Here is an 18,393-nt window from a genome sequence, read left to right on the forward strand (position 1 = left end):
TTATTTATTGCCTTTTATTGTCAGAGCAAACGTAGCTATACAGCCGGATACAAGACTGGTGTCTACTGTAAGTGCATCCATATGCCTGGCTATATGGGATTTCAAGCGATAAGGCCATCTCTGATCTTAAACTCAGAAGCGTCGGAACAGCACCTCACAGACCCACACACCCTCTACACTCTCTACACCAAACCTCCATTGATAGAGACCAGAGGCTGGCACTACCTGGAGCCATCCATCTGAGCCACAGCAGACAGGGCTGTCCGTCGCTCTGGGCCTGGTTAAGAGGTGATATCTGGCGGTGGCCTCAGTTGCAGGCTACAATCTGTCCCCTAGAGCCCAAGCGGAAGAACCCCAGATTCAGTCCATCAGCCCCCAGACACACAGCCCACAGCTAAGGTCAGTGTGTTAGCTTATTCAGACTGGGAAGGGTTTGTCGTTGGCCAACACGGTACGAAGAAAGAGTTGGGCAGCCATTTAGATTTTTTTCCCTCTTCTTTAAAAAAGAGAAAAAAAAAGAGAAAAAACAACAACTTTGGAACATTAGGGTGTCATTGGAAGGTTCCTGGGGCATATAGATACCGACGGTGTTTTGACGAGTCACGGGTCCGTGTAAAAATGAGGCAGCGAGACGCGTAAATCTTGGGAACGTCGGGTGATTTGCATGAGGAGAATGCCCCGCGTTGGGTACATTGAGCACTTTCCTTCAAGGGCGAGCCTGACCAATTAGCGTGGTCTGATCCCAACTAGATTCGACCTCCTGAAGTAGGGTCTGTCTGAAGTAGAGATTAGCTGGTTGTCACTCTGGGGAGTCCTTCCAGGAGAGCTAAGCGAATGCTAACTGATACTGGATCCCTACTATAGTCTATCGGCTGTCTGCATACCGTCTGTATAGAGGGCAACTTCAAAATCGTAGCCAGGCTACATGATAGGAACAATACCACATCTGCAGCGCAGTTCTCAGTCAAACAGTGCCGTCTTGGAGGGCTCAAATCAATGTCGGGATATACCTTTATTCTCCTAGAAATAATCAGGGACAGGAAACTATCGATGAAATGAATACTATTGAATGCTTGCAAAATGTCATACAGTTAGTCTCAGAGAGGGGTCTTTCTCCTTCAAGAGATGGCGATTAAACAGGCAGAGGTGTAGGGGCGGTATTTGGGGCCTGTGGCAAACATTTCTCGTTTGAGTCACCTGACTGATTAGAAAAACATTGTATGACATTTGCCACACTTCTTTCCCATCATCTCACAGTGTTCCTGTCAGCACAATATTGATGCACCCTGTGCCGTCATGCCTCTGTCATTGGGGCTCTGAACGCAGGTCAGATTACGCACGGCTGCAGTTACTGGCCTCTACGGTGACACATTAAACGTTTGTTTTTTATGGTAAGTAATGACTACTGGGACATTTGGGGTGAAGCGAGCTGTTAGATGATACTGCTGGCATGATGTCATGCTGTCGGTCATGGCGATGGTGCGTTGGTGGAGAAGAGTAGACTGGAGATTACGGTTTTAGTTGTTTTTGGAGTGCAGACTATGGTGCCCTTCACCGATAAGCAAAGTCAATCACAGTGAGTTAGTGTCTCTAGTCTACCGCTATGGTTTACCCACAGCAAGGGTGTAAAACAGATTCAGGCCATGGTTACAAACGTGTGTGTGTGTGTGTGGTGTGTGCGCGCGTCTGAATCTCTGCTCTGTTTTTCCTGGAAACCAGAGTAGCCAGCATTCCCACAGATAAGATAAAGATGACTAACTTGGCATCAACCTGAGGTGCAGTTAACCCACACTACACGGTAACAGAATGTGATGCGTGTGTGTGTGTGTGTGTGTGGGGGGGGGGGGGGGGGATACGCTGCACTGCAGGACATGAGGGAAGAGAGTGAGAGGAGGGCAGACTGCTCTCACCAGGGTGTCCATGTGCTGGAATGAAGACCAGAGGCGTATTGTTCTCTCAGGAGTGAAATGGCAGCAGATTTTTTGCCTCCGCAGCAGAAGCGCAAGCGTCAGGTCAAGGCAACATCAAAAGGCACAGTGTGTGTACATACGCAGTGAAGTGTATGTGTGCCTTCATCTGTGCATGTATGCGTGGATACAAACGTGTGTGTGCGCGCGCGCCTGAATCTCTGTTCCGTTTTTCCTAGAAACCAGAGTAGCCAGCATTCCCACAGACAGTCATCTTTATCTTAACTTGGATACATGCTTATGTACAGGTGTGCGTTACATGAGAAGACGAGTACAGGAGGAGCCATAGCAAGCGCCACCGGGCAACACGAGTTGCTAGCATCCAGCTAACAGAGCAACACTTGCCGCTCTCCCCAAACTCCCACAACCTACCAACGGCAGTAGCCGATAAGCAATCTTACAGGGCAAACAATTCAATGTTAGCCCAGGCCACTTGACAAGCAACTTCAACAATGCACCACCAGCAGCTAGATTAACTAGACCCGTCTGAGCATCTGACCGAGGCAAACGGGTCTGTAATTGGCATGACTATACTGGAGGCCGGCCAGAAGAGTCAGTCTAGTAGTTCCGCTTCTACAGCTCAGATTGTAAATCTGTGAATTTTTTTTACCACAAACTGCTCGACACCGGTCCAGCTCAGTGGGACAAAGAATGTCAGGCCTCAAAGTATTCACAGTTAGCCATTGATACCTCCTGGAATAGGGAGGGGAAGTTGCCCCTAGACGCTGATCTTGGATCAGTTTTGCATTTCCCCCACTGGTGGTTAAGATTAGGATTGGTGGAGGGGAAGCTGATCCTAGATCTGTACCTTGGGGAAACTTCTGACCAGAGCGATACATTCTCCACTCGATACCGCTGCTACTCATATCAAAGAGAGACTGGGATGTTCAGCTGGTTAAGAGAAAAAATTGCATGTCATTACTATCGACTTCAAGGTATTTATTCAAGGTCTGTTATCTTCTGCTTATAGACTAGGAAGTAGGAGACCGACAGCCTACAAAAGCATACTGTAGAAAACAAAAAAACAGAAGAACTGCCACATTGGAATTGAGAGCCGGACAGGTGTTCAGATTCATCCATGTCAAGTATCTACACCTAGTAACTGGTTCACGCTGACGTATTACTTGCCTGGAGGATATCAGAACTGGTGAACAAGCCTTAGCTCATAACTCTGTTGTTTTCCAACACAAGATTCAAAGTTCAAAGCCCTTTTAAATGATAAAAAAAGGTAAATGTCTCTCTATTCTCTTTCAACGGAAGACTCAAATAAGGTCTTACAAAAAGATGTATTTATGATTTCCTGAGGACTTACCGGCCCCCTTATCCCTAACTAACCAGATCCGAGGCCTGCTTTGCAGCATTGGGTCCACATGTGAAGCACATGGTGAGTGTGCACATTCTACCATGGCCCCGCTGTATGTGCAGCAGTGTTCTTGTGTCGTGACTCGTGGCAGACAAAATGGCCGCTGGAAAACAACAAACTCGACAAAGAGGCTCCTGTTGCAGCCAATCACTTTGTAACGAGCACTGAAAGGCAGTCACAAATCAGACTTGAGTAAAATTAGTGCCCTTTAGTAGTCCTTGGCTTTTTTTTATACATCAAAATCTAAATGCATAAATCGACTCCTAATCCCATCTAGATTAGGCCATGCTGCATTAAGGTTTTCTGAAGAGCTAGAAAAATGTCCACGCACGGTTTCTAGGTCAATAACGTATATAAGCATCAGCTCATATGTTCCGATAGCAGATAAATATAGGTTCCGCATGTCGAGGCATTCCAATCTCTATTTAAAACATGTCTATAATCCACTGTGACATGCTTCGTCTCATGGCTAAATACACACGGCTGCTAGTGAAATAACATATTATACTGGGCTTTCATGTCACACTTCCTCCCTGTAACCATGACCTATAATTCACAACACATAGTTCTGCGTTTGTACTTCTGTATGTAGCACAGTGAGCACCCCCCACCCACACACCACCACTTCCCTATGTCTTACTGTCACAGCAAGCTGTCAATCATTTGTCTCATTTACAGTTACGCTGGACAGCAACTTCTAAAATCTTAACTTGGGACGTGCTCACATTTCCAGATTTTCTTTCACTCAACCCCAGGATGTGGGCACTCACGTTACACAATGATTCTCTAGCTGATCCTGCCCTGCATTTGGTACGTCAGGTCAGGTCACAGTTGTAAATGAGAACTTGTTCTCAACTGGCCTACCTGGTTAAATAAAAGGTGACATAAATATAATTAAACAAATAGGTCGCAGCTTCACCAATCTGTCTGCCATCTGTCTGCCATCACCTCGGCCCACACGGCACGTGTTGTTGTTGCTGCTTTCCTCTTCGCCAACATTGTTTTGGTCTTGCTGAGTGCTCATTGCCTATTGGCAGTAGTCCTTGCCCAATCGCGTCGTAGCACTGCTCATACTGCAAGATGCACAACCAGCATTTCTGAAATGTCCTAAAACTATTTTTTATTTTGATTAAAATCGGGACATCCGACAGGGGTCTGGAGAACTGAACAGCCATTATCGGTGTGTCCATGATCCACTCAAACATGAGTCCCAACATACTGATCCTAGCCAAAGTTCATAGGATTTCACCCACGATCATGAAAATTCATCTGGGACGGCAAAAACATGGGTGGCGAAATCATGAAGTGTATACCTGGCATTAATTCAAGTAACAAGGAAGAGGGTATCACGACATGAGGCCAAGGATGGGATAAAGAAGGACGAGACAGTAAGACATGAGAATTTAGGCTAAAGTCGCGACCGCTAGTTTATCCTCACTTTCATATGATATGTAGCCCCTCCACCTGCCTTTCTACCACCACCCAGTCAGCAGCCATGACCTGTATTTCACAAAACATCGATCACATTCGCACTTGTGTATGTAGAGTTGGAGCCTCTCCCCCACACACAAACACAATATTAAAACCCCACAACCAGTCAACTCCTTACCTCTAACACAGGCCCCGCCCCCAGGATGATCTGCTCCACCCCGCTGGCAAATCCCTTCTGGCTGAGGGCGGTCAGGTGATGAATCAGGAAGTTGGTGCTCTGAGTCTTCCCCGAGCCGCTCTCGCCGGATATGACGATGCACTGGTTCCTCCGTCGCTGCAGCATGGCGTGGTACGCCACGTCCGCCACCGCGTAGATGTGCGGCTCCAGCTTGCCCAGTGCATGGTTGTCGTACATCTTGACATACTTGGGGTTGTAGATGGGTAGGAACTGGAAAGGGTTAATGACGATGAGGATGGAGCCGACGTAGGTGTAGATCTTCTCCTGGCGGAAGCGCGCACGCAGGCTCTCCAGCAGGGCGCGCTCCGTCAGCTCGGGGAGAGCGCACAGGTCGGAAGGGTGCTCGCCCCCTGCGGGCTGGGGCAGGAAACCCCGTTCCACCATGCGGCGGCGCTCCTCGGTCACAAGCAGCCACATCTGGAGACTCCCCCCATAATAGATGGAGCCGTCCAGGTTCTTCTCGCGGAGCAGGAAGCGGTAGTCCTCGCCACTGCCCAGGCCGCAGCGGTTCTCCAGGGCATTGCGGGGCCACAGCATCATCCGCTGGACGGGGCAGTCGCTGGGGTTAAGTATCCACTCCTCCCCGCCGAACTCCTTCACCTCAGCTAACACGTAGCATTTGGTGCCATCCAGGCTCAGGCGCTCCAGCAGATGATCGATGGCCTCGGCAGCCGTGGTGCTCTTGCGGGCGCCCACGGGGCAGTAGATGGTTCCCTCAGCCAGGGCGCCCGGGTAGACGCGCAGAGTGAACTCCTGGTCCTCCAGGCGCCGCCGCATGCTGCCGCTAGCCGTGTTAGCCGCCACATTGGCGTTAGCGTTGGTGCTAGCATAGCCGCAGCCGGCATCTTGAAGGCTCATACTGGAGCAGCAGGTCCCATCAGCGCTGGCTGCCGCTGCTGCTGCTGGGAGTTCTTCTCTGGGCCCAGGGGACTGACTCAGGACATTCCAGCTGAGAAGAGAAGAAGAAAAAAATATATCAATATATATATAGGAAAGAAGAGAGAAAAGTTAGAGGCAGATGAACAACACGAGGGGAGAGGTTACAGATTGTACATTATGTGTCACGGGCTTTGTGTGTGTCATATTCAAAATAACTGCTCTTGTTCTAGAGAAAGTCACAAAACAGAGAGCAAAACCAAGTAACGCCTTATAAAAAAATGCAAAAAAACTCCAGACAGTATGAGTGTTACAAATTTCTAAGCCACTGGGCCCTTGTTTATCTGAGCCATGGACCGTGTGTGTGCTAATCCCAGTGTCCGTGTGCCAAGATTAACAGCTGCCAGCGTCCACACAGAAGTGTCTCTAATGAGAACACAATGGCTTAATTCACCACTTCCCTGTTGATACTGGATAGACCGAGTGCTCTCCACGGGCCACCATTCACCACAGAGAACACTGTACAAGTACAGAGACTAAGCTACGCTTAGCGACTAGCATGTCAAAAGAAAATATTCTAACTCCACAAGGTAAGGCGACAGAGACCAACGTCAAAAACAATTGCTGACATCGACGGTCATTTATGTATCCAATTGATTTAACCAGGTGAGTCCTATCGAGACATCTCTCATCAATGGAGCCAACATTTAGGCAAAAAATACTATGCAAGACTTGTGGCAAATTGTTCCCTTAAATTAAATATGAGGAGATGAAGAATTGGGACTGAGGGCGTTAGTTTCGATCAGATTCGCTTTATCTTCATCACACGGTTGATTAGCTGAGGGCATTTCCATGTAAAAGGATCCATGAGCGCCAACATGTGAAGTTTATAGGAGCCTGTCGAAATAGGTGCCAAATGAAAGCGAACAGTCTGTATGTTTTTTTAAATGAAGGCATATATATAAAATGTTCAACCATTTTCCATCCTAAAAATTAGGAACACGCAAAGACTAGTCTTTCTAGTCAAACAGATGGAAAAGGGGTTAAGACCACATCTACCAGGAAATGTCTTAAAAGAAATGAGAAATACATCTAAAAAAAACACAATAATGTTGAAGACCCCAACCAACACTTATATTTAGTTCTGCATTTTTTAAGAAACATGGCCTTGTATATCCGTTACCAAAACCCCACATATCTTTTCTCTCCCTCACGAGGAGGGAGGATAATTCAAGTCAATAGAAGTAACAAGTAAAGGTAGACCGACCAATTAGGCACAGTATTTTTTACTGAAATCAATTTTATTTAGGAATTATGAAGTGATTAAAACTCCCAATTCTGATCCCTTGCCACACAAAAACAAGAAATTCGAAAGGACAGGCATCGGACTATCAGAACAAACTCAAAAAGGTTAATGGTTTCATGCTAACAACATTAGGCCTCAAAGCAACAACTACGAAGCAGTACAGCGTGTTTCCAGGAACTACCATTTCTATTTACAGGTGTAGGTTTTCATTCGGCTGAGAGAAATGAGCGTGTCATTTGTACATGGAAATATCCTCAGGGGAGAGAGATCTAATCTGCTTTTCTTTAGATTGAGCCTCAAAGGTAGAGTGGATGTCATAACTACTAAGCCCCTCTCCGCATTAGCTCATGTCTTTCTACGGTATGGATTCTCTCGCAGCCTCTTTTGTCTCTTCGTTTTAGCCTCCCCTTCCCCCTCTTTTCTCGCTCTGCAATTGCCTCCTGCAGTTGGCAGCAGGCCAGCTGCTCTCTCAGGTGCCTGTCCGTCTGACTGTCTGTCCGTCTCATCTGAACTGCTGTGTCTCCATTGTCTGGAGAGATCTGCGTCTGCAGCTTCACGGGTCGCCTCTCTTTATCACACAGACAGGAGGAGAGAGTGAAAGTGAGCGGGAGATTAACAGAGACAACATGAGAGAGGGAGATACACAGGGAGGAGGGTAGAATGAGTGAGTTGCAGAGGAGAGAAATGGAAAGTGAGAGAGAGAGAGAGAGAGAGAGAGAGAGAGAGAGAGTGAGAGAGTGTGTGAGTGTGTGAGTGTGTGAGTGTGTGAGTGTGTGAGTGTGTGAGTGTGTGAGTGTGTGAGTGAGTGAGAGAGAGAGATGACACGGATACAGAATTGGCGCGGACGCTAGAACAGTCTGCAGCCCCCGGCCTCACCCTACTAGAATCTGAAGTCAAACGTCTACCGTTTGCTGATGATCTGGTGCTTCTGTCACCAAACAAGGAGGACCTACAGCAGTACCTAGATCTTCTGCACAGATTCTGCCAGACCTGGGCCCTGACACGAAATATCAGTAAGACCAAAATAATGGTGCTCCAAAAAAGGTCCTGTCGCCAGGACCACAAATTCCATCTAGATATTGCTGCCCTAAAGCACACAAAAAAAACGATACATACCTTGGCCTAAACATCAGCGGCACAGGTAACTTTCACAAAGATGTGAACGATCTGAGAGACAAGGCAAAAAGGGCATTCTATGCCATCAAAAGGAACATAGAATTCGGCATGCGAATTAGGATCTGGCTAAAAATACTTGAATTAGTTATAGAACCCATTGCCCTTTCTGGTAGTGAGGTCTGAGGTCCGCTCACCAACCAAGAATTCACAAAAAGAAATTGGGGACAAACACCAAATTGAGACTCTGCATGCGGAATTCTACAAAAATATCCTCTGTGTACAGCGTAAAACACCAAATAATGCATGCAGAGCAGAATTAGGCCGATACCCGCTAATGAACAAAATCCAGAAAAGAGACGTTAAATTCTACAACCACCTAAAAGGAAGCGATTCCCAAACCTTCCATAACAAAGCCATCACCTACAGAGAGATGCACCTGGAGAAGAGTCCCATAAGCAAGCTGGTCCTGGGACCCCACAGAGCCTCAGGACAGCAACACAATTAGAACCAACCAAATCATGAGAAAACAAAAGTAATTACTTGACAAATTGGAAAGAATTCACAAAAAACAGAGCAAACTAGAATGTTATTTGGCCCTAAACAGAGAGTACACAGTGGCAGAATACCTGACCACTGTGACTGACCCAAACTTAAGGAAAGCTTTGACTATGTACAGACTCAGTGAGCATAGCCTTGCTATTGAGAAAGGCCCGTCGAAGGCAGACCTGGCTCTCAAGAGAAGAGGCTATGTGCACACTGTCCACAAAATGAGGTGGAAACTGAGCTGCACTCCCTAACCTCCTGCCAAATGTAGGGCCATATTAGAGACACATACTTCCCTCAGATTACACAGATCCACAAATTATTCGAAAACATACCCAATTTTGATAAACTCCAATATCTGCTGGGTGAAATATGACCTGTTGCCACAAGAAAAGGGCAACCAGTGAAGAGCAAACACCATTGTAAATACAACCCATATTTATGTTTATTTATTTTTACTTTTTGTACTTTAACCATTTTGCACATCGTTACAACACTGTATATATACATAATATGACATTTGTAATGTCTTAATTATTTTGGAACTTCTGTGGGTGTAATGTTTACTGTTCATTTTTATTGTTTATTTCACTTTTGTTTATGATCTACTTCACTTGCTTTGGAAATGTTAACATATGTTCCCCATGCCAAAAAAGCCCCTAGAATTGAATTGAAACAGAGTGAGGAGATGTAAAGAAGACCACTTCAGCACAGCATCATAAAAACATTCCGTCTGCTCGCCTCAGGGGCCTGTTGCACGCTGCAGTCTCCCGAGAGAGACAACAGGGAGAAAGAGAGGCCCCCCTAGAGAGACACACTGACAGCCTGCCATTCGGTTGTTGGTTCGTTAAAAAAAAAAGTCTGGTTTGCCTTCGCACGGCGCTCCTCAAGCTACGTCACAACGTCCATCTACTGTGCAGTAACATGGGAGGCCCTGTCAAGAGCCTCCATCAACCCTGCTCAGTGAGTCATTACTGGGGCTAAGTGAGTTGTGACTGTTGCCAACACGTCCAGTTGTCTCTGAGCTAGTAGGAGAACCCCACACTGGGGATAGAGATTTGTCAATGAGGATGGATGGCAAAGGGGGAGAGGGGGAGAGAGAGCGAGAGAGCATGCAGCTGCTTCCTGATAAACAACTGGGGTATACCACTCATATCTCTGTCCTCGTCTAAGCATAGTGTTTCATTGTTCAGGCATACGTCACAATTACGCAGAAGTTATTTCATTTTTTTGTACCCCTTTTTCTCCCCAATTTCGTGGTATCCAATTGGTAGTTACAGCCTTGTCTCATTGCTGCATCTCCCGTATGGACTCGGGAGAGGTGAAGGTCGAGAGCCGTGCGTCCTCCGAAACACGACCCAACCAAGCCGCACTGCTTCTTGACACAATGCCGCTTAACGTGGAAGCCAGCCGCACCAATGTGTCGGAGGAAACACAGTATACCTGGCCCGTCTCAGGAGTCGCTAGTGCGCGATTGGACAAGGACATCCCTGCCGGACAAACCCTTCCCTATCGACTCTGGGCCAATTGTGCGCCGCCCCATGGGTCTCCCGGTCGCGGCCGGCTGCGACATAGCCTGGACTCGAACCCAGAATCTCTAGTGGCACAGCTAGTACTGCGATGCAGTGGCTTAGACTGCTGCTCCACTCAGGAGGCTACTCTGAAGTTGTAAATGCTAGCTTGGATGAGTAGTGTAGTTAGGTGAGCATATAGCCTCATGCAAAATGTGATGAGATTGTGCTGTAACAAAAAAAAATAAAGAAAACCAAATACCCATGCAAAGTTCAACCCTGCAGCAAAGAAAAAAAGGAAAATCTGTCAATTGAGCCACACTCCTAAACTTGGCTCCTGGGTGCACTGAAATTAGATGACACTGACCCCAGCCAACCTAGCTGCCCACCCTCAGGGAGTGGGGGAACAGAAAATCATGGGACTCCACATATGACAGTAAACCACACCACTCTAGCCTGGAGACTGGAGAGAGGTTGGCTTGACTTTTCCTGCCTACAGGAGCCGCAGCATGGGCGGATAGAGAGACAGTCAGTCCGACACTGGGGACTGAATAGACCCGGATACGATACGACTGGGAGGCCTTGAGAAAAACAGGCAGCAGTCACCAGAGCCAACAGAAAGATGTCTGGACAGTAGGCAGGGTCGAGGTTGATGGATGGACTGAAAGGTCAGAGGTCAGGGTAAGGAGCCAAGGGGGCATACCAGCTCAGGCCCCGACAGGCTCCCAATGGAGATAACACGGTTGATAGCACCTAGCTCACCACTGTTTGGGATTTACTCCATTTACTGTCAGGCACCTCTGTAGCAAGCTCTGTGCAGTGGAGGTGAGGTCACTCCAGCCTGGAGTGCTGGTGCTGGACAGGTGGTGGTCCAACCCAAGCCTGAGGGACAGCGAAAGCTGCACGGTGACAAAGACCTTGTCAAGGAGATTGAAGCTTCCACCCCCAAGCTATAAGACTGCTCAATAGTTAACCAATCGCTATAAGATCTGACCCGTTTTGCACTGACTCTTGACTCATCACATAATGCCGTTACAGTTTATTATCTATCCTGTTGCCTAGTCACTTTACCCCTACCTACATGTACATATCTACCTCAATTACCTTGCACCCCTGCACATCGACTATGTACCAGTACCCCGTGTATATGGCCACGTTATCATTACTCATTGTGTATTTATTCCTTGTGTAATTATTACTCTATTTTTTGTTCTTCTCTCTGCATTGTTGGAAAGGGCCATAAGTAAGCACATGTCACTGTTAGTCTACACCTGTGGTTTACGAAGCATGTGACAAATAACGTTCCATTTGATTCGGAGCACGGCGTTCGCAGTTCCGACAGAGCTCAAGACGATTACAACGACCTCACTGCTAACCCAATACAGGTAGGGGAGGAAGAGAACGAGGGAGGGGGAAGATACATTTACAACATTTTTTGTTGTCTTGTTTTGTCACAGTTCCGTCAATGTAGCTGACAGTGTGGGGTAGATAACATAGAGATAACGTTGAGACGAAGCTCTTATGTGGATGGGGGATCCCCATTGATGTGGCTGTAGGCATGAAGGCCGTAAACTGAGAGACATAAAGAAAGCTCTTAATGAAAAAAGGAGCCCATTTATCTGACAACTGACAGGGTCAGTTCACCACTAGGTCACGGGGGGGGGGGGGGGGGTTCTTAGCTGTTGCTCAGGTCCTGCTTTCACAAGGAACATTGTGTGTGTGTGTGTGTGTGAGACAGACCGACAGAAAGAGACAGACTGACAGAAAGAGACAGACCGACAGAAAGAAAGAAATAGACAGAAAGAGAAAAAGAGAGACAGGAATCCCCAACCACACTAGGCTGTTACCAGAATGTCTGGCCAAAGAAAAATCCCAGATTTCAACAAACCACCAACTGAAATTCAGAGTCATCCTGCACTTCCGCCTCTCCTTCAGTAACATCAGCGAACAGCCCGTTCAGTTTGTGTTCTCACCCATACAACGTCTGCATTCCACAGCCTCACACATCAACCTCACACATCACACTACTTTTGCGCTTAGTGAAATACACTAAAAGGTTGACATTTACATTTCCTTATTGAAATGTTTGATCAAAATCCCTGACCACAGAAGATCTCACACACACACTTCAATAATCTTCATGTACTTTCACACACTCCTAAAAAATTAAATGTGGTTTCTGATAACATGCAGACTGACATTGCCGAAAACAGATATCCTGTACTGTATTCTTCATCTAGTCTACTTGACACCAGAATGATGGATTTCCAACCCAAACCTTTTCAACTCTCCTTTCAAACCCATTTCCAAGCAGGGGTTGGAACCAAAATTAATTTCAAATCTTTTGGTTCCGAACAGAACCATAATGTTTTTCATTCCACTATTCCGATCAGCAAAAAAAAAAGAGTTTGGAACCGGTTCGAACCCCAAAAGAGTAATGGTTTAAATTGTTCCTTTCTGTTCCTTTTTAAACCTCTGAAATCATTTATTTTTTATTTTTTACATTTAGTATTAACATTAAATTACTTCACCAATTAGAGTGGATAGAGAAGTTTGCAAGCTATAGTTGTTAACATGCATTGGACAGACAAGTGTAGGGCACGAGATGCGACTGGAATTTTGCGAGAGAGAGTGAAGGAAACTTGGCATCTTGTGATGACATGCATTATCTGAATTAGGCCCACAGAATTATACCTACGGAGGAGCAGCTTCTATGGAACTTTGAATGTCTTAACCTCCGAGACTTGGCTTAATATTGGACCAGAGCTCGTTAGCTAGCTAACGCTAGCTCGCTAACAAGCGCGTGTGTGCAGAGCGACACCAGAATGAAAATAAAAACACGTCTTACCTTTTTGTAGTTAATAAATCCAATGTGAAACGTGACAACTATAGTAACCTTAACTAGCATTGAAAAAGTGAATCCATTCTTCTCTAAATAAAAATCCCTCTCCCTAATTTCACGCATGCACAGGAAAAGAGTTTAGCTGGCAGGCAGACTGTCATAAGTGACAGAGTGAGGGCTTTGAATAGGCGCATTGTTGCATTTTTTTGTGGGTCCCCCAAAAATATATCCCAGAACCCAAAAGAACATTATTAACTGGTTGCCATGCCTTCAAAATAATGGTTCTGTTCCGGAACACTATAGATCACTGTCGTTCCCGGTTCTCATTCTGTTCCTCGAAAAATGACGTTCTTTTCCAGTTTTGTTCCCTGAACCGGTTCCAACCCAGGTTTTCAAAGAACAAAGTCCTATAGCCCTTGCAAATTGCTACACTTGTCCCTTGAGTGAGGTCATACAGTACTTATCAAGATAAATCATCAAAATGATTTGGCCTTGTGATAGGCAGCAATAGACAAAGTTCCAGCTCCACTTACCCTTTGACCTGCAGGGTAACAGGCATGTGCCAACAAGAGGAACGTGAACCCTGCAGTTACAACCAAACCACACAGCTCAACAAGGCAAATCCTGCCGGAGTTCCACGGAGAATCGTCTCAGAGAGCAGTCTGACGTTGGTTGGGAATGAGAGCGTACTAGAATACAGCAGTGATGATATCAGCCTCAGACATTGTCGGGAGTGTGTTGGGAGTTTACGGGAAGATGACGTCCGGTTGTGCAGTTTACGGAGGTCTTTAGAGGTTAAAAAGGCCTTCAAAGACTTAGGCTTCCAGGGAATGTCCGATGAGGATGTGAGCAGGAGAGAATTCCTGAATCCATCAGACTAGCACGGTTCACAGGAACTACTGCACACACATCTTCCAGGGATTCCGTGCGCGAGGAAAGAGTGCAGAGTCATTCAGAGTAGGAGAGTGTGTTTGAAGTATGCATGTACATGCGTGTCATCTCCAAAGGAAGGACAAAGTCAAAGATTCCGTAGCTAATCTTGCTTCGTTCAGAATGTCCGCAGTGACTAGAGATCCACAGAGGATGGTCAATGAAGTGACCTTGCATTGAATCTTGAACAAACACTCCTTTGACGCAGCTCTCGACCAAGGAACTCAAGACAATAACTCCAATTTTAGCATGAGAGGACTCAACATCCTTAACCAACTCCAGTCCAATGTAGAATGACAAAAATCCAGAAGCACAGATTGTGTACAAATGAGAAATTGCTTCAACAACAAAAAAACACACAAAAAAAAGAGATCCTCACTGGTCAAAATCAGACCGCCATGAGGACATACTCATCTGCAAAACAGACACGCAGCCTTTATCCCCCCACGTCCCTCCTGCACTCCTTTTCTCTCCCTCTTTCCTTCTCTCTCTACCTCAGCCCTCTGTCCAGGGAATGACAGGGAAGTGAGCATTTGTGTGTGGGGTTTGGCAGCAGAGCTGGAGGGAAAGGGGGAGGAGAGGAGAGGAAAGGGGGAGGGGATGAGAGGGAGGGAGATCTGTTGTTTCCTGAAATCTGATCGCAGCCAGAGAGAGAGAGTGAAGGAGAAAGCGTGGTGTGACTAGGAGGAAAGAGAGAGAGAGAAAGAGAGAGAGAGAGGGACATGGAGGAGAGATGTTATCAAAGACTGAGGGTGGGTAAGACAGGGGCAATGACGGACATTGTGTGGCACGTGTGTGTGTGTGGCCATCTGCTTGTGCTCTTGCAAGAGCAAAGAAATGTGCACACGTGTGTTTGTGTGCACGTGTCTGCACACACGCACACTGAGCCCCAGCCCAGCCGGGTCGATAGTTCTTGGGGAGTGAGTGTGTGACAAAGACATGGTGCAGAGCAACAGAGCAGCCTCCCTTCTGTGCTGCTACAGTACCACACTCCCCAGGGGATATGACATCACCCTGGCCCAGTCTGGCCCTGGCTGTGTGGCTCACTGGCCCCCAATCGACAACATGATCCACCTCCAGCCAAACAAATCACTCCCTCCCTTTCAACCACAAGACCCACACCACCACGCCTTAAAGATGAAATCCTTAATGGTGAAACTGCCACGTCTGTTTCGGATACGACAACAAAAAGTTACTGCAATCAGCAAAGACAGATTTCGCCTCCCCCCCACTCGACATCATTGCCGGCGTAACAGAACAGCAGAATAGGTACCGCAATTGTTTTTAGCCCACAAAACAAAAACGACAACAAAAACATGCTGGGGGCGGAGAGTGGCGCCGTTTCCCTTATGGAAAGCCCACTGATGTATTGTATGGATTTAAGCCCCCCCCCCCTCTCCTCATCCTCCCAGTATCAGAGACTGTCTCTGTTTCTAAGGCCCAACACAGAAGCTCTCTTTCCTTCTCTGACCTCCATCCCTCGCTCTCACTCTCGTGGTCTCATAGCAGACCGCAAGCCAATCTCTTTCTCCATCTCTAGACTTGGTTCTCGTTTCTTGTCCCGTCAACCCTTAGCTTTGTTTACTCTCCAGTCTAGTCCTCCCCCTACTTATAGTGGTGGAGAGAATACAGTAACTCCCAACATGGGTCATGTATACAATTAGTTTAAATAGATTAGTTTAAAAACAGACCGTTTGGTTCTCTGACGACCATAGCCTGTGGAAAAGTGAAATGACAGTAATGATTAAGGGTCATTCCGTTTGATTTCTATCACTTTTTGACCGCACCCCCTTTTGATTTGAACAAAACATTTCATACATATTTGCCCGTGGTATAAGTGGTCAGAAAGTCACTTTTTGGAGCTGAATGCCAAGAATATTTAGGAGGTAGCGGTGCTCCAAGTTGACCCATTTTTATGCCCCCACCCTATTTTAAAGACATACACTACATGGCCAAAAGGATGTGGACACCCCATGACTTTTGAATGAGATGTTTGACGAGAAGGTGTCCACATACTTTTAGTCATGTAGTGCTACATGATCAAAGGTATGTGGACACCTGTTCATCGAACATCTCACTCTAAAATCATGGGCGTTCATATGGAGTTTGTCCCCCTCTTTGCTGCTATAACCTCCATTCTTCTGGGAAGGCTTTCAACTAGATGTTGGAACATTGCTGCAGGGACTTGCTTCCACTCAGCCACTAGAGCATTAGTGAGGTCAGGCACTGTTGTTTGACAAATTAGGCATGGCTCGCAGTCTGTGTTCCAATTCATCACGAAGGTGTTCGATGGTGTTGAGGTCAGGGCTCTGTGCAGGCCAGCTCGACAAACCATTTCTCTATGGACCTCCCTTTGTGCATGGGTGCATTGTCATGCTGAAACAGGAAAGGGCCTTCCCCAAACTGTTGGAAGTTGGAAGCACAGAATCATCTAGAATGGCATTGTATGCTGTAGCGTTAAGATTTCCCTTCACTGTAACTAAGGGGCCTAGCCCGAACCATGAAAAACTCACACCATTATTCCTCCTCCACCAAACTTTACAGTTGGCACTATGCATTTGGACAGGTAGCATTCTCCTGGCATCTGCCAAACCCAGATTTGTCCGTCGGACTGCCAGATGGTGAAGTGTGATTCAAAGAATGCGTTTCCACTGCTCCAGAGTCCAATTGTGGCGAGCTGTACACCATTCCAGCTGACGCTTGGCATTGTACATAGTGATCTTAGGCTTGTATGCAGCTGCTCGGCCATGGAAACCCATTTCATGAAGCTCCTGATTAACAGTTTTTGTGCTGACGTTGCTTCCAGAGGTAGTTTGGAACTCGGTCGTGAGTGTTGCAACCGAGGACAGATGATTTTGATGCGCTACGCACTTAAAACTTTGCGGCTGAGACGTTATTGCTCTTAGATGTTTCCACCACACAATAACAGCACTTACAGCTGACCAGGGCAGCTCTAGCAGGGCAGAAATTTGACTAACTGACTTGTTGGAAAGGTGGCATCCTATGACGGTGCCACGTTGAAAGTCACTGAGCTCTTCAGTAAGGCCATTCTATTCCTATGGAGATTGCATGGCTGTGTGTGCTCGATTTTATACACCGGTCAGCAATGGGTATGGCTGAAATAGCCAAATCCACTAATTTGTATATATAGTTTGTGAAAACATTAACATCTGACATGGATTATCTATGGAATTGTGCAGCCTGCCAAAATAACTAAGGTATTTTCTTATTTGAGAAATTATTAAAAACACCAACATCTGTTTTATCTTTTTAAGAAACTCACCTATCAGCAGTAGAAAGTGAAAGGTTTGGGCGAGCTTGGGATGGATTGGCCTGCTCCTCCGCCTAGTCCTCAAGATCCAGAGGGGTATTAATTATCATTGATAAAAGAAAAGTCCCATTAAAGTCTACAGAAATTACTACAGACCAAAATTGTATTTTTAAAATGGTAAAAAGACACCTGGCACAGGAAAAAAACATAACTTCACTGATTTTTTTACTGCCCAAATGAAGATGACCCAAAGTTCATTAATGACCTTACACCATCTGAATGTAACAGGAATATTATATGAGGCGGGGTGATTTTAACCGTGTGCGGGATGCAATTTTAGACAAGTCATCAACTATGTCCTCTTCCTAACATGTCGAAGGTATTAAACCACAACATCAAAAGAGATGCATCTATGTGAACTGTGGAGATAAACATCCAGCTGAAAGAGAATATGCCCATTACTCTCACATCCACAACTCATATTCAAGAATGGACTTTTCTATTGTAAAATGTTCTTTGATTGACCGTTTCTGAATGTATATATTCCTAGAATAATTACGGACCATAGCCATTTGTCCTTTATGTTTAAGCTCAAAGACCTTATGCCAATAGCAAAAACATGGTGATTCAACACAATGTTACTTGGTGAGATATATGAGGGAACACTCCTTATTTCAACACACAGATAACGTGTTTTTGGAAATATATTTATGTCCCTACTTTCTTTTTTAAAAAGTATCTGTGACCAACAGATGCATATCTGTATTCCCAATCATGTGAAAGCCATAGATTAGGGCCTAATGAATTTATTAAATTGACTGATTTCCTTATGAACTGTAATCATTGACATTGTAGCATATTTTTATATTTTTGTTCAGTACATTTCAGAATGTATTTTTAAAATACATATACATTTTCTGATGCAATGTGATATACTGTATACATTTAAGCAAGAAGGCACGAGGGGGTGTGGTATATGGCCAATATTTCACGGCTAAG

General features: G+C 45.9%; 1 protein-coding gene across 6 annotated transcripts in view; it reads right to left on the bottom strand.

The window, feature by feature from the left end:
- myo9ab (myosin IXAb) overlaps positions 1-18,393 on the bottom strand; it is a 220,952-nt gene that overhangs the window by 151,679 nt on the left and 50,880 nt on the right. The window contains exons 1-2 of one of the 6 annotated variants that reach the window (XM_065022695.1): positions 13,727-14,602; positions 4,940-5,948 (exon numbers count right to left, since the gene is read on the bottom strand). In XM_065022695.1, coding sequence (XP_064878767.1) covers positions 4,940-5,948; positions 13,727-13,752 — 1,035 coding nt within the window. In that variant the 5' untranslated portion in view covers positions 13,753-14,602. Of the gene's footprint in view, positions 1-4,939; positions 5,949-13,726; positions 14,603-18,393 lie in introns of those variants that run through there. The other 5 variants (XM_065022694.1, XM_065022699.1, XM_065022696.1 and 2 more) reach the window with 5 other exon arrangements.

This window comes from Oncorhynchus nerka, linkage group LG9a, assembly GCF_034236695.1.
Source record: "Oncorhynchus nerka isolate Pitt River linkage group LG9a, Oner_Uvic_2.0, whole genome shotgun sequence".
Classification (NCBI taxonomy): domain Eukaryota; kingdom Metazoa; phylum Chordata; class Actinopteri; order Salmoniformes; family Salmonidae; genus Oncorhynchus; species Oncorhynchus nerka.